The sequence below is a fragment of the Cornus florida genome, unplaced genomic scaffold, assembly GCF_030987335.1.
Source record: "Cornus florida cultivar Cherokee Brave unplaced genomic scaffold, ASM3098733v1 CherokeeBrave_3.0.0_Hap2_Chr02, whole genome shotgun sequence".
In the NCBI taxonomy this organism is placed as follows: Eukaryota; Viridiplantae; Streptophyta; class Magnoliopsida; order Cornales; family Cornaceae; genus Cornus; species Cornus florida.
Window position 1 is genome coordinate 23386856 of NW_026775572.1, and position 12776 is coordinate 23399631.

Consider the following 12776-nt stretch of genomic DNA (forward strand, 5'->3'; position numbering starts at 1 on the left):
GGATTTTGTCTTGTGTTCTCGACCTAGGGGGAGGGTGGAAATGTCTCTCTCAATTGAATTCGGATTTCGTAGTATGCTTTGGACTGTAGGGGAGGGTGGAGATCTATCTCTTAATTGAATTTGAGTTTTGTCCATAGAGGGAGGGTGGGAGAGGGTGGAGATACAGAGAATGAGGGGACTCCATTTCTTGTGTGATGATATCTACCCTACCAAGTAATTTCAGATAGGTTTAGAGGGTATAACCACTATACTCATATGAATCTTGTACAAGTATTGATAACCTGTACCCTTTTTTTTTTTTTAGCGCAGCTAAACTTGGAAAACATATTTACCGACAAAGATGGTGTCTATTGTCGGATGGGTAGACATACCAAACATGAGAAAACATTAGAGAGAGTGGTTCTTCTTATTCAGACAAGTTGCTACTAAAAACCTAGTACTCCCACAAACCCATTTTACTTGTCCCACTTTTGTTTGCCCACAAGGATGGATGCACATAATAAACATTAGAAAACAGTAAAAATGAGTGGGTTCCTTTTGCCCTTGCAAAGTTTCTACTTAAAAACTTGTATGTACACAAGCACCTATGACATGTCTCAGTGTTGAGCTATGATGCTCTACGGTGGTGCTATACTACATCGGACGGATTGCTCTACGGTGGTGTTATACTACATCGGACGGATTCCAGCACTTCCACGTGTGAGTCGCATCAACACATTGCCACATTGCCGAGGATTCCAATTCGAATTCTCACCTTTTGAGGTGGTTGACTAGCGTATCAAAGTTGATGTAAGACGACCCACCAGGCCTTGTAGCTTTCTCCGCTTTTGTCTTCCATTCCATGCCTTGTACCCTCATCTCCTTTCCCTTCTCTCCTTCCATCAAATCCCTAACAAGCCCCTCTACTTTCTCTCTCTTAACATCGGTGTCAATCTCCATGCCAATCCGCCACTTATTGCACAAATAGAAGCAATTTGTTTGTTGCTCTGCGAAAAATGGCCAACAGATCATAGGCACGCCTTCACAAATGCTTTCCAACGTAGAATTCCACCCACAATGCGTCAAAAAGCATCCAACAGAAGGATGGCTAAGAACTTTCTCTTGTGGACACCAATCCAGCACCAATCCTCTGCCTTCAATCTCCTCCATAAAGTCGTCCGATACGACCTCTGTAGCACCCTTCACAAGGTTAGGCCTAATGACCCACAAGAATGAGCACTTGCTATTAGCAAGTCCCCAAGCAAACTCATTCAGCTGTTCAGGGGTCATTATAATTAGGCTTCCATAGTTCACATACACAACTGATTTGGCCTCTCTTTTGTCTAACCAATCTAAGCATTCAACGTCTTCTTTCCACAGATTCAGTTCGATACACTCTTGCTTTGCTTCACAAAGTCGTTGATGAAGCATTGATAGAGGGCCTATCGTGTAGAGTTCTGAAAACTTGCTTCTCATGGCGTCTAATACTTCTTGCTCCAAATCGTCGAATGTGTTGAGAATTACACTCTTAGCTTTCAAAGCATTATTGACTGATTCTAAGTTGTAGTTGAACATTGTATCTTCGCGATTAGTCGTTCTAATGAACGTGGGAAGGTCTTTTAATCGAACCCCTTTCATTGCCGGTACCCAGTCAATCGCAGTATGAAGAAATCCGTTGCTCAAGCAGCTCTCATCTACATTCAACATTCAAAAAGTTTGAGAAAAACTATAAACTTTGATAACACTGTATATGCATGTTTTGTAATATATATAGTGAGGACTTAGAACATATATGCATTTTAGGCTTCCATTGATTACCATTTTGTTTTAAAATAAAAAATAAAAATCTAGATTAATGATTGGATGTTTCTGAAGGAATACACCATGTTATGAAATGAAAAATGATATTCAGACAGAAAACTTCAGTTTTTTTGCCTCCGTAAGATGCACTGTGGTGAGATCCACTTGGATACCACCACACTGCATTCTACGAGTGCAAAAATTTGTGTGCGCGCGCATGCGTGTTATGGACTTATGGTGGATATAAGTGCTTTTCATTTTCTCCCTCTATAAACTCTCTAGTGACTAATTGATTGGATGGAATAAGAATACACTTGGTAGGGGCCAACTATGATTTGATGGATTCTTTGATGAGAAAGGTCTCATCAGAAATTTTATGCATAGTAGCAGTAGAATGGACTATGCACTCAAACATCATCTTCACCATGCTTTCATATTCTCTCTCTATAAACTCTCTCACTAGGAATTTTTAGTGACTAGTTTTGTGTGTCTTGTGCTTTTGTATGAATTTTCAACAAAATTTACTATACAGACATTTACCTTTTAGTGGGAAATAGCCTCTTTCAATCAGCTCCTGAAATTGATAATAGCCCAACATACCACAAGCACTAGGAGTGAAAAAGAGCACCTCCGGGATGCCGAGCTCTTCTGCTACCTTTAAGGTGAAGTTCATGACACCGTCTGAGACTACGCAAGTGACAGGAGGCACATTTGGCGAAGCATTGAGCTTTTCTATGAGGTTTCTGAATGGCCGTGAGCAGTGGATTGTCATTGACGCGCACAGGGCCGGGAGGTCGAGTATGCCTCGTTGGTTAGTCGATGGCAAACCATCCGGTATGGTCTCAAACCGAAAATCGCTCAGGCCCTCCAGATAATTTGGACCTCTGGACTTCACAAACAGATTGTAGTTGAAGTCTGTGAGCACGAAGGTGATGTGGAAGCCACTGGAGTGGAGGAGTTTTGCTAGTTTTAGCATTGGGTTAATGTGGCCTTGGGCAGGAAGTGGAATACAGAGAGCATGAGGCTTCTTCACAGAGTCCATGGTGACTATGCAGATGAAAATGAAGGAGAGATGTATATGTATGTGTGTGCGTGTGTGTGTGTGTGTGCGCGCGCGCGCGAAGCATTTTTTCCATGTTTCTTTGATTTTATCCACACTAGCCAATGGAGACAAAGAAAGCCCACCCCATTGTCATTATGACATCAACACACTTATCTATGTTTTTTTTTTGTTTATCCTCTTGAAAGTTCGCATACAAACATCCGCAATATTGTTTTTGTTAAGATCGGTGTCTTCTTTTTTTTATAACATCTTGTACCACATAAAATAAATATAAAATTGCTGTCACAACACCTTATGTATCAACGGTATCATATTAAAAAACAACTTGGCAATAGTAAGTCAAATTCATAATATATTTAGCTGATTTCCTAAGTTTTATCTGCTAGGGTGAAAAAAACAAGCAGCTCTATAATTATAATACCTCCTCTGCTTTGATGAAGTTTTTTTACTCCATGTTGCATCTTTATTAATCTTAAAGAAAATAACCCTCGGGTGGACAGCTCTCTTCAAAGAAAAATTAAAAAACTCAAAGAGTTCGGTATTGAGACAATTGACTAGTCGGTGTCGTCGAGTGTATCTGTTCTCCACTCTAATTCATTAATCCTCAATGTCAGTATCAAACCATCAATTCTTTTGAAAAACCCAAGCATTTCAAATTTGCCAACTTAAATAATATGTCAATGCCAAAGAATGACAAAATCACACACACACACACACACACACACACACATATACAAAAACCAATTAGTTTAATAATCATGATAGAACCATTTATCTTGACCAGATACATCCCAAATAAGTTATATAACATTAATTAATAAAATCTACAGCGGAGTGCACAAAGCAAGATGTGTGTTTGTGTATATACTATATACATATATGTGTATAAATAATAAAAAAGAAGATGCTGGACTGCTTAATTATTCGAATGTTGAATATAATTCGGTGTTAGATGGTAACATTTTTGGTTCCCAGGAAAAGGGCCTAGGCCCACTACAGGGAAGTCGGCCCACTTCAACCTTGACTGGGTCATGCTAAGTTGCACCCCAATAAAAATCAATATATATTACAATAAAAAGTCGACAAGAAGAAAGTATTAGTTAACGTCATATGGTAACATATAATAAAGTCGACTGATCACATATCAATTTGGTTCGATTTTGGGTAAAATTCAAATCAATTCGATCCTTATGGATTGGCTAAATCTGAAACCGAACCAATCCGTGGGGATTCTCAATCCGAACCAAACCGATCCGTGAAATAATGAATTAGTTCAGTTCGATTTCCACGGATTAGGCTTTTTCAAACAGTCCAATATGATTATATTGTAGTGTAGCGGTTTAAGATAACAACTGGGGAACTCCCAGCTGCTAATGGAAATCCTTTCAGCAGAGGTTTGCTTCCCCAATTTTCACCCCATCGTAGGCATTTCATCACTTCGGCACCAACCAAACTCAACAGCAACAACAGCATCATATGTCTCAGTTAACCACTAACAACCAAACTCAGAGTGGGCAGCCTAAACCCAGCTTTTTGGACTTCAATTAAATGGTTTAGTAACATCCAGAAAGTATAAGATAACTCAAGGTAAGCATCATGTGCATATATGTATATGTGTTGCATGTAAAGATTGTGAAAGGGTTTACTCAGATCAGTTCTTTGGAGATGAGGAATTGAGGAAGAGAGTCGAGAGACAAAGACTAGGAGGTAGTGACCGACTCACCATTGTTTCAGTTCCTGGTCAGAGAGAGGTTGTTTGTGTTCTAGCCATTGCGAGATGTGTTATCACCGGCCGAGTCCTTCGTTACCACTTTCCACGTTTTTACTCGCTTCGCCGTCGTCGTTACTATGCTCAGTTTGGTGAATATTCGGCGTCATCTTCGAATTCGCCTTTGGTTGTAGAGGCTTACTTTGCTTTACTTACCTCTCATGCTGACGACCTCTTTCTTCCACCACATCAACTATTTTCTCTTTCCTTGATTGGTTTTCACCACCTGTATAATTTTGGGGCAGTGTTTGCCTTATTTTACTAGGTTTGTTTTTGGTTTCTTTTTGAGTTTATGATTTGTTGGGGAAAAGAAAAAAAAAAAGAAAGGCCATTTACTGGCTTAGTTCCGGCCTTTTACTAGCTTTGTTCCGGATCTTTTTTTCTCGGATGGATCACCCCGATGTCTCCCGGTGTTGTTCCGGTCCATTTCTCGGCGTCATTTCTCGGCTTTGTTCCGACCCATTTCTCGACTTTGTTCCGATCCATTTATCGGCTTTGTTCCGACTATTTCTCTGCTTTGTTCCGGCCTTTCGGATGCTTTTCGCTCCACCACCGTTTTCAAGATTTCATTTCTAAACTTAAGTTAGCTTCGAGAAACCCATCTTGAGTTTGCAGGGAAATATTGAAATATATATTATACATAGGACAATGCTTAGTTACTCACCGGTGAGTAGAGTGAAGCTACTCACTCCTATATGGTCCAATAACAAAATAATACATTACCTTTAATAATAAAATAATCCACACCTTTCTCTGCTTTCTCAAATCAACCATCGAATAAATATATATAGTGTTTTTAGGTGTGGATTATTTTATTATTAAATGTGATGTGTTATTTTGTTATTGGATCACATAGAGGTGAGTAACTTTACCCTACTCACTGGTGAGTAGCTAAGCATTATCCTTATATATATGTATTATATTATATTTCTTTTCCCCCTTTTTTCCTTCCTTGATTTACTCCTTAATTTATTTCTCTTCCTTTCTTTCCTCTTTCTTGATTGAGGTATTTTCATTCAAAGATTCAATCTTTACTCATTAAAACACTGTTTGTAATTTACTCCTTGATTTATTCCCTTTATCTGTAACTTTATTCCTATATATTATTAATACAATGTAAACATATCAAGTACTACAAGCAATAAGAGAAATGTAGCCTTAATGACTCTAGATTCATAAATATAGGCCTTAATGCCGAACCATGTATATGTTGTGTTCTCTATTTTTTTCTTTTTAATCTTCTTATTTTACATTTTATATTTTTGTATTCGAAATTTAAGAGTGTGGTCCCTGGACATTTTGCTTGCATAAAACATGAGGAACATTTCTGACTATGCCAGAATCCTTTAAGTTGTTGTATTGTGTCTTCATGCATGGAGTTAGATCTTAGTCGATGGACAAACTATGATCACATACACGCGCGTGTACATAAACCTCCCTATTGATCACCGGCACATTTTGTTTTTTTTTCCACATCTATCACTCTGTCTTTTTGTAACTGTGCTCTCTCTCTCTCAATCTCTCTGTCTTTTTGTCTTGATTTCGTCGTACGATTTGGACGGTAGGGGAGGGTAGAGGTGTATCTCTTAATTGAATTTGAGTTTTGTCCAGAGAGGGAGGGTGGAGAATCTGGAGATATAGCGAATGATGGGACTCCATTTCTTGTGTGATGATATCTACCCTACCAAGTAATTTCAGATAGGTTTCGAGGGTATGTTTTCCAAGTTTAGTTGCGCTTATAAAAAAAAAAAATAGTAGATTAAAGATGGTGTCTATTGTCAGATGGGTAGACATACCAAACATGAGAAAACATTAAAGAACATTAAAGAGTAGTTCTTCTTATTCATTCAAGTTGCTACTATACACTTAAATTCCAAAAAAAAAAGTTATTACTATATACCTAGTACTTCCACAACCCTTGTTTACCCACAAGGATGGATACACATAATAAACCTAAGAAAACAGTAAAAATGAGTGGGTTGCTTTTGCCCTTGCAAAGTTTCTACTTAAAAACTTGTACCTACACAAACACCCATGACACGTCTCACCGTTGAGCGTTGAGCGTTGAGCTGTGATAATCAACGGTGGTGCCGTACTGCATCGGACGAATTTCAACACTTGCGCGTATGAGCAGCATCAACACACCGCCGAGGATTCTCACCTTTTGAGGTGCTTGACTAGCGTATCAAAGCTGATGTAAGATGACCCACCAAGCCTAGTAGCTTTCTCCGCTTTCTTCTTCCATTCCATGCCTCGTTCCCTCATCTTCTTTCCCTTCTCTCCTTCCATTAAATCCCTAACAAGCCCCTCTATTTTCTCTCTCTTAACATCGGTGTCAATCTCCATGCCGATCCCCCACTTATTGCACAAATAGAAGCAATTTGTTTGTTGCTTTGCGAAAAATGGCCAACAGATCATAGGCACGCCTTCACAAATGTTTTCCAACGTAGAATTCCACCCAGAGTGCGTCAAAAAACATCCAACAAAAGGATGGCTGAGAACTCTCTTTTGTGGACACCAATTCAACACCAATCCTTCACAAGGTTAGGCCTAATAACCCACAAGAATGAGCACTTGCTATTAGCAAGTCCCCAAGTAAACTCATTCAGCTGTTCAGGGGTCATTATAATTAGGCTTCCATAGTTCACATACACAACTGATTTGGCCTCTCTTTTGTCTAACCAATCTAAGCATCCAACATCTTTTTTCCACAGATTCAGTTCGATAGAAGACTCTTGCTTTGCTTCACAAAGTCGTCGATGAAGCATTGATAGAGGGCCTATTTTGTAGAGTTCTGAACACTTGCTTCTCAGGGCGTCTACACTTCTTGCTCCAAATCATCGAATGTGTTGAGAATTATTCACTGAATCTAAGTTATGGTGGAACATTGTATCTTCGCGATTAGTCGATCTAATGAACATGGGAAGGTCTTTTAATCGAATCCCTTCCATTGTCGGTACCCAATCAATCGCAGTATCAAGAAATCCGTTGCTCTAGCAGCTCTCATCTACATTAAACATTCAAAAAGTTTGAGGAAAACTATAAACTTTAATAACACTGTATATTTCACGTTTTGTAATAATATATATAGTGAGGACTTGGGACATATATGCATTTTGGGCTTCCATTGATTACCATTTTGTTTTTGGTAATCAATCAATCGCAGTATCAAGAAATCCGTTGCTCAAGCAGCTCTCATCTACATTAAACATTCAAAAAGTTTGAGAAAAACTATAAAAACTTTTAATAACACTGTATATTCATGTTTTGTAATAATATATATATAGTGAGGACTTAGGACATATATGCATTTTGGGCTTCCATTGATTACCATTTTGTTTTAAAATAAAAAATAAAAATCTAGATTAATGATTGGATGTTTCCAAAGGAATACTCCATGTTATGAAATGAAAAATGATATTCAGGCAGAAAATTTTAGTTTTTTTTTGCATCTGTAGAATGCACTGCGGTGAGATCCGTTTGGATACCACCACAATACATTCTATGAGTGCAAAAATCTTTGTGTACAGCGCGCAGGCGTCTTATTGACTTATGGTGGATATTAGTACTTTTCATTTTCTTCTTCTATAAACTAGGAGTGGGCAAATAATTCGTGAATCTGCAAATCTAATTCGATTCGTGCAGATCAGATCGAATTGCTACACTCACAGATTGGTGGTGGAGTCAAAAAAATTAAATCCGTAGCTCATGGATTGGGCAGTTTAAAAATCCGATTTGATCCGTGAGTCTGACCTGATCCGATCTGTGAAATATATATATATTTTTTCAAAGAATATATTAGTTAATTTAATTAGTTAATAATAATTTAATGTACTCTAAAAATATATTAGTTAATAATTATTTAAATATACAAATTAATATTAATAAATTAAAATTTTATGTATTGGGTTAAGGTTAAAAGGTAAATAAATAATATTACTTATAAAAATTAAAAATAATAATAATAATAATAATGGATAATTTAGATACAACTCAATCCGCGGATCCAGTTCGATTCGATTCGTTATTGCATGGATTCGATCAGTGGAATAACAGATCAGTCGTGAATTAAAATTTTTCTAATTTTTTGAGAGCGGATCGGATTAGGTTCACCCCTACTATAAACTCTGACTAATTGATTGGTGGTGGTAAAAGAATACACTTGGTAGGGGCTAATTAAACTATGATTCGATGGATTCTTTGATGAGAAAGGTCTGGTCAGAAATTTTATACACGGTAGCAATGAATGGACTGTGCAGTCAAACATCATCTTCACCATCCTTTCATTTTCTCTCTCTCTCTCTAAACTCTCTCACTAGGAATTTTGGGCTAGTTTGGTGGGCAAAAACAAAATGAAGTGGGAATGGAATGAAATTGTGAATGTGAATGAGAATGAGAATGAGAATACAGAATGCTGCAAATATGAAATGATGATTCTCATTCATATGTTTGGTTAAACCAATTTAAAAGATAGAATGGAATTAATTCATATTGATATCTCCAAATTACCCTTTATCATGAATAAAGAAATTTAACTTAAAAGAAAAAAAAAAAAAAAAAATTTAACAAAAAAAATTAACATCAATTTAGGGCAAGCATTAACGTCAATTTGGGGTAAGCTGTTGAAGATTAGGGCAAGAATGCAAGAAGACGCCATGTTGAGAAGAAGGTGATCGAAAGGGGAGGCGATAATTCTCATTTAAACTTTGCAGGGAGTAGAATCCCAAATTAAAAGTATGGGTAAAGTACAGTCACACCCCCTGAGGTTTGGCAAAAGGACACTTAGAGGAAACTTACCTGTTTTTTTGGATAAAAACACCTCCTGAAGGTTCAAAAATGGACAAAGACACCCCTTTACATGAGAAATTGACCAAATTACCCTTTAACCGTTTATGAGACTTTCTTAACTTTACAATTTAATAAATTGGACCAATCTACCCTCATGAACAATTTATGCATTAAAAAAAAATTATCCCAACTTCTTAAAAATGTAGACGTCTAAAATGATTTTTTGATTTAATACATATATTTCAAATAAATTATATTTTGTTATCACTTCCTTTCTTTTTCTTTTTAATTTTTAAATTAAGATGCTTAATTCTTTCATGTAAAAAAATTAAACCAATCTTTTTTCCTTAAAAATAAAAAATATGGTACTAATATAACTTTATTCATCTTAAGTTATATATCAAATATTATTCATTTCCCAACATAAAAGAAAATAGGTACCAGTATAACTTTATGCATCTTAACTTTATGATTGCCTTTTTTTTTTTTTTTTTTTTTTTTTTCCCTTTTATGTTGGGAAACACATAATATTTGATGTATAATTTAAGATGCATAAAGTTATATTGGTACCATATTTTTTTATTTTTTAGATGAAAGAATTAAGTATCTTAATTTAAAAAGAAAAAAGAAAAAGAAAAGAAGTAATAACAAAATATAATTTATTTGAAATATATATTTGGATCAAAAAATCAATTTAGACGTCTACATTTTTAAGAAGTTAGGACATTTATAAAGTAAACAAAAAAATAAAAAAAAGGGTGAACAATATAAAGGTTTTTTTTTTATGCATAAATTGTTCATGAAGGTAAATTGGTCCAATTTAATTAATTGTAAAGTTAAAAAAGTCTCCTAAACGGTCAAATGGTAATATGGTCAATTTTTCCTGTAATGGGGTGTCTTTGTCCATTTTTGAACCTTCAGTGGGTGTCTTTGTCCAAAAAAACAGCTAAGTTTCCTCTAGGTGTCCTTTTGCTAAATCTCAGGGGGTGTGGTTGTACTTTACCCTAAATTTTTTTACAATTTTGACACAACATCAGATGTCAGCATGTATCACATTACACTCGTGGATGGAATTATGCCAATTTTTAATTGTAACTGCAGGTGAAGGGTCTCCGGCAGCGATGGTGAGATAAGGGGTAGTGAGAAAAGAAGATGAATCTGTCTCCGGCGATGGAGGAAGATAGCTGGGTTGGGTTGTGTTGTGTTGTGTCGTGGTCTCCGGTGGCGGCGGTGAGATAAGGGGTAGTGAGAGAGGGAGACGGAGGAAGAAGAATCTGTAGTGAGAGAGGAAGACGGCGGCGGTGGTGAGATAAGGGGTAGTGAGAGACGAATAGGTTGGAGGAGAACAGAGATGGGTTTGGTTTAGAAAAAGAATGATGAATAGGTTTTTTTTATTTTATTTTATTTTTTTTAATCCTATTCCATGTGGGAATTGAATGCCCATTCCATTGATAAAGAGAATAAATGATTTTGATGGAATGACCATTCTCCAAGAATGGTGGAGAATGATGATTCCACCTTTAATAGTCCACACCAAACACAATAATGGAAAGAAAATCATTCCATTCCCTCTGATTTGATTCCATTCACCCACATCAAATATAGCCATTTAGTGACTAGTTATTTGTGTGTTGTGCTTGTGTATGAATTTTCAACAAAATTTACTATACAGACATATTTACCTTTTGGTGAGAAGTAGCCTCTTTCAATCAGCTCCTGAAATTGATAATAGCCCAACAAACCACAAGCAATAGGAGTGAAAAAGAGCACCTCTGGGATGCCGAGCTCTTCTACTACCTTTAAGGTGAAGTTCACGACACCGTCCAAGACTACGCAAGTGGCCACATTTGGTGAAGCATTGAGCTTTTCTATGAGGTCTCTGAATGGCCGCGAGCAGTGGATTGTCATTGACGCACACAGGTCCGGGAGGTCGAGTATTCCCCGTTGGTTAGTCGATGGCAAACCATCCGGTATGGTCTCGAACCGAAAATCAGTCAAGTTGTCCAGATAATTTGGACCTCTGGACTTCACAAACAGATTGTAGTTAAACTCTGTGAGTACAAAGGTGATGTAGAAGCCACTGGAGTGGAGGAGTTTTGCTAGTTTTAGCATTGGGTTAATGTGGCCTTGGGCAGGAAGTGGAATGCAAAGAGCATGAGGCTTCTTCACAGAGTCCATGGTGACTATGCAGATGAAAATGATGGAGATAAATAGATGAAAATGAAAATGATGGAGATAGAAATGTGTACCAAGCATTTTTTTTATGTTGCTTTGATTTTTATTCATAGATTCACATTGGTCAGTAGGGACAAAGAAAGCCCACCCCTATCTGAATTTTTTTTTTTTGGTACTCCTTTCGAAAGGCGAAGCATACGCACATCCACAATATTGTTTCTGTACGTTAGGGTTCGGTGTCTACTTTTTTTATAATATCTTGTACCACATAAGATAAATATGAAATTTTTGTCACAAGACCTTATGTATCATATTCAAAAACAACTTGACAATAGTAAATGAAACTCATAATATATTTAGCTGATTTCCTAAGTACCAATATTTACTAGAGTAGGGTTTGGCACTTGTTGAAGGTGAAAAAAAGCAAGCAGCTCTATAATTATAATACCTCCTCTGCTTTGATGAAGTTCTTTACTCCATGTTTAGGGATGGCAATGGGACGGTTTGGGGCGGGTTTCTCAGTCCCCATCCCCATCCCCGTTTAAATTTAAAACCCCCCAAAATCGCCCCAAAATCGATTATTTTTTTACCCCCAACCCCCACAACTGCCCCCGCCCCACCACCGCCCCATAACTGATTAAATTTGAAAATTCTAATTTTTTTTATTCTCCAAAACTACATAAATCTGAACTTTTTTTTTTTTTTTTTCGATAAGACAAAACCATATAAATCTAAACTTTCAAGCAAATATAAACCACACAAACACAAAATAACATCATCAATCGACATCATCACTCATCAACCAAATATATATATATATATATAACTCAAAGCAATTCGTTGAGATGTGCGGACTCCTCTGATTCTTTAATCAAATATTAAGAAAATCAAATATTAACAAAATTGTAATCTCACCTCTAATAACTTCAAATCAGAACCAGAAAAATAATTGGTGGATCTTTTTGTTTGAACAAATCAATGGGCTTCCAAGTATCCAGGATTGAGTACACAATATATCATTCAACAAGAAAAGAAAAATATATGTGAAAACAGGTGGATGTCGGCTGAAGCGGTGGATGAAAATGGTGAAGGAGACAGGAGGGAGTGTAGGACGGTAGGAGTTCCGGGTGCTTGCTAGTTGCTTCGTCCTCCTTGCAATTTTTTTTTTTTCGTTAGATCTATTAGTGCCACCTCCTACCCCTG

At 36.9% G+C, this 12776-nt stretch overlaps 1 protein-coding gene and 1 pseudogene across 1 annotated transcript; both read right to left on the reverse strand.

Annotated features, from left to right (window-relative positions):
* Positions 1-317: 317 nt before the first annotated feature.
* On the reverse strand, positions 318-2870 carry LOC132294269 (7-deoxyloganetin glucosyltransferase-like). The gene is made up of 2 exons (XM_059792068.1): positions 2320-2870; positions 318-1673 (listed from the first exon to the last, which is right to left on the reverse strand). Exons 1-2 carry the CDS (start codon positions 2819-2821, stop codon positions 751-753), a joined length of 1425 nt encoding a protein of 474 aa, XP_059648051.1. The 5' UTR covers positions 2822-2870; the 3' UTR covers positions 318-750.
* Positions 2871-6093: 3223 nt separating this feature from the next.
* LOC132286178 (7-deoxyloganetin glucosyltransferase-like) lies at positions 6094-11576 on the reverse strand (annotated as a pseudogene).
* Positions 11577-12776: the final 1200 nt, after the last annotated feature.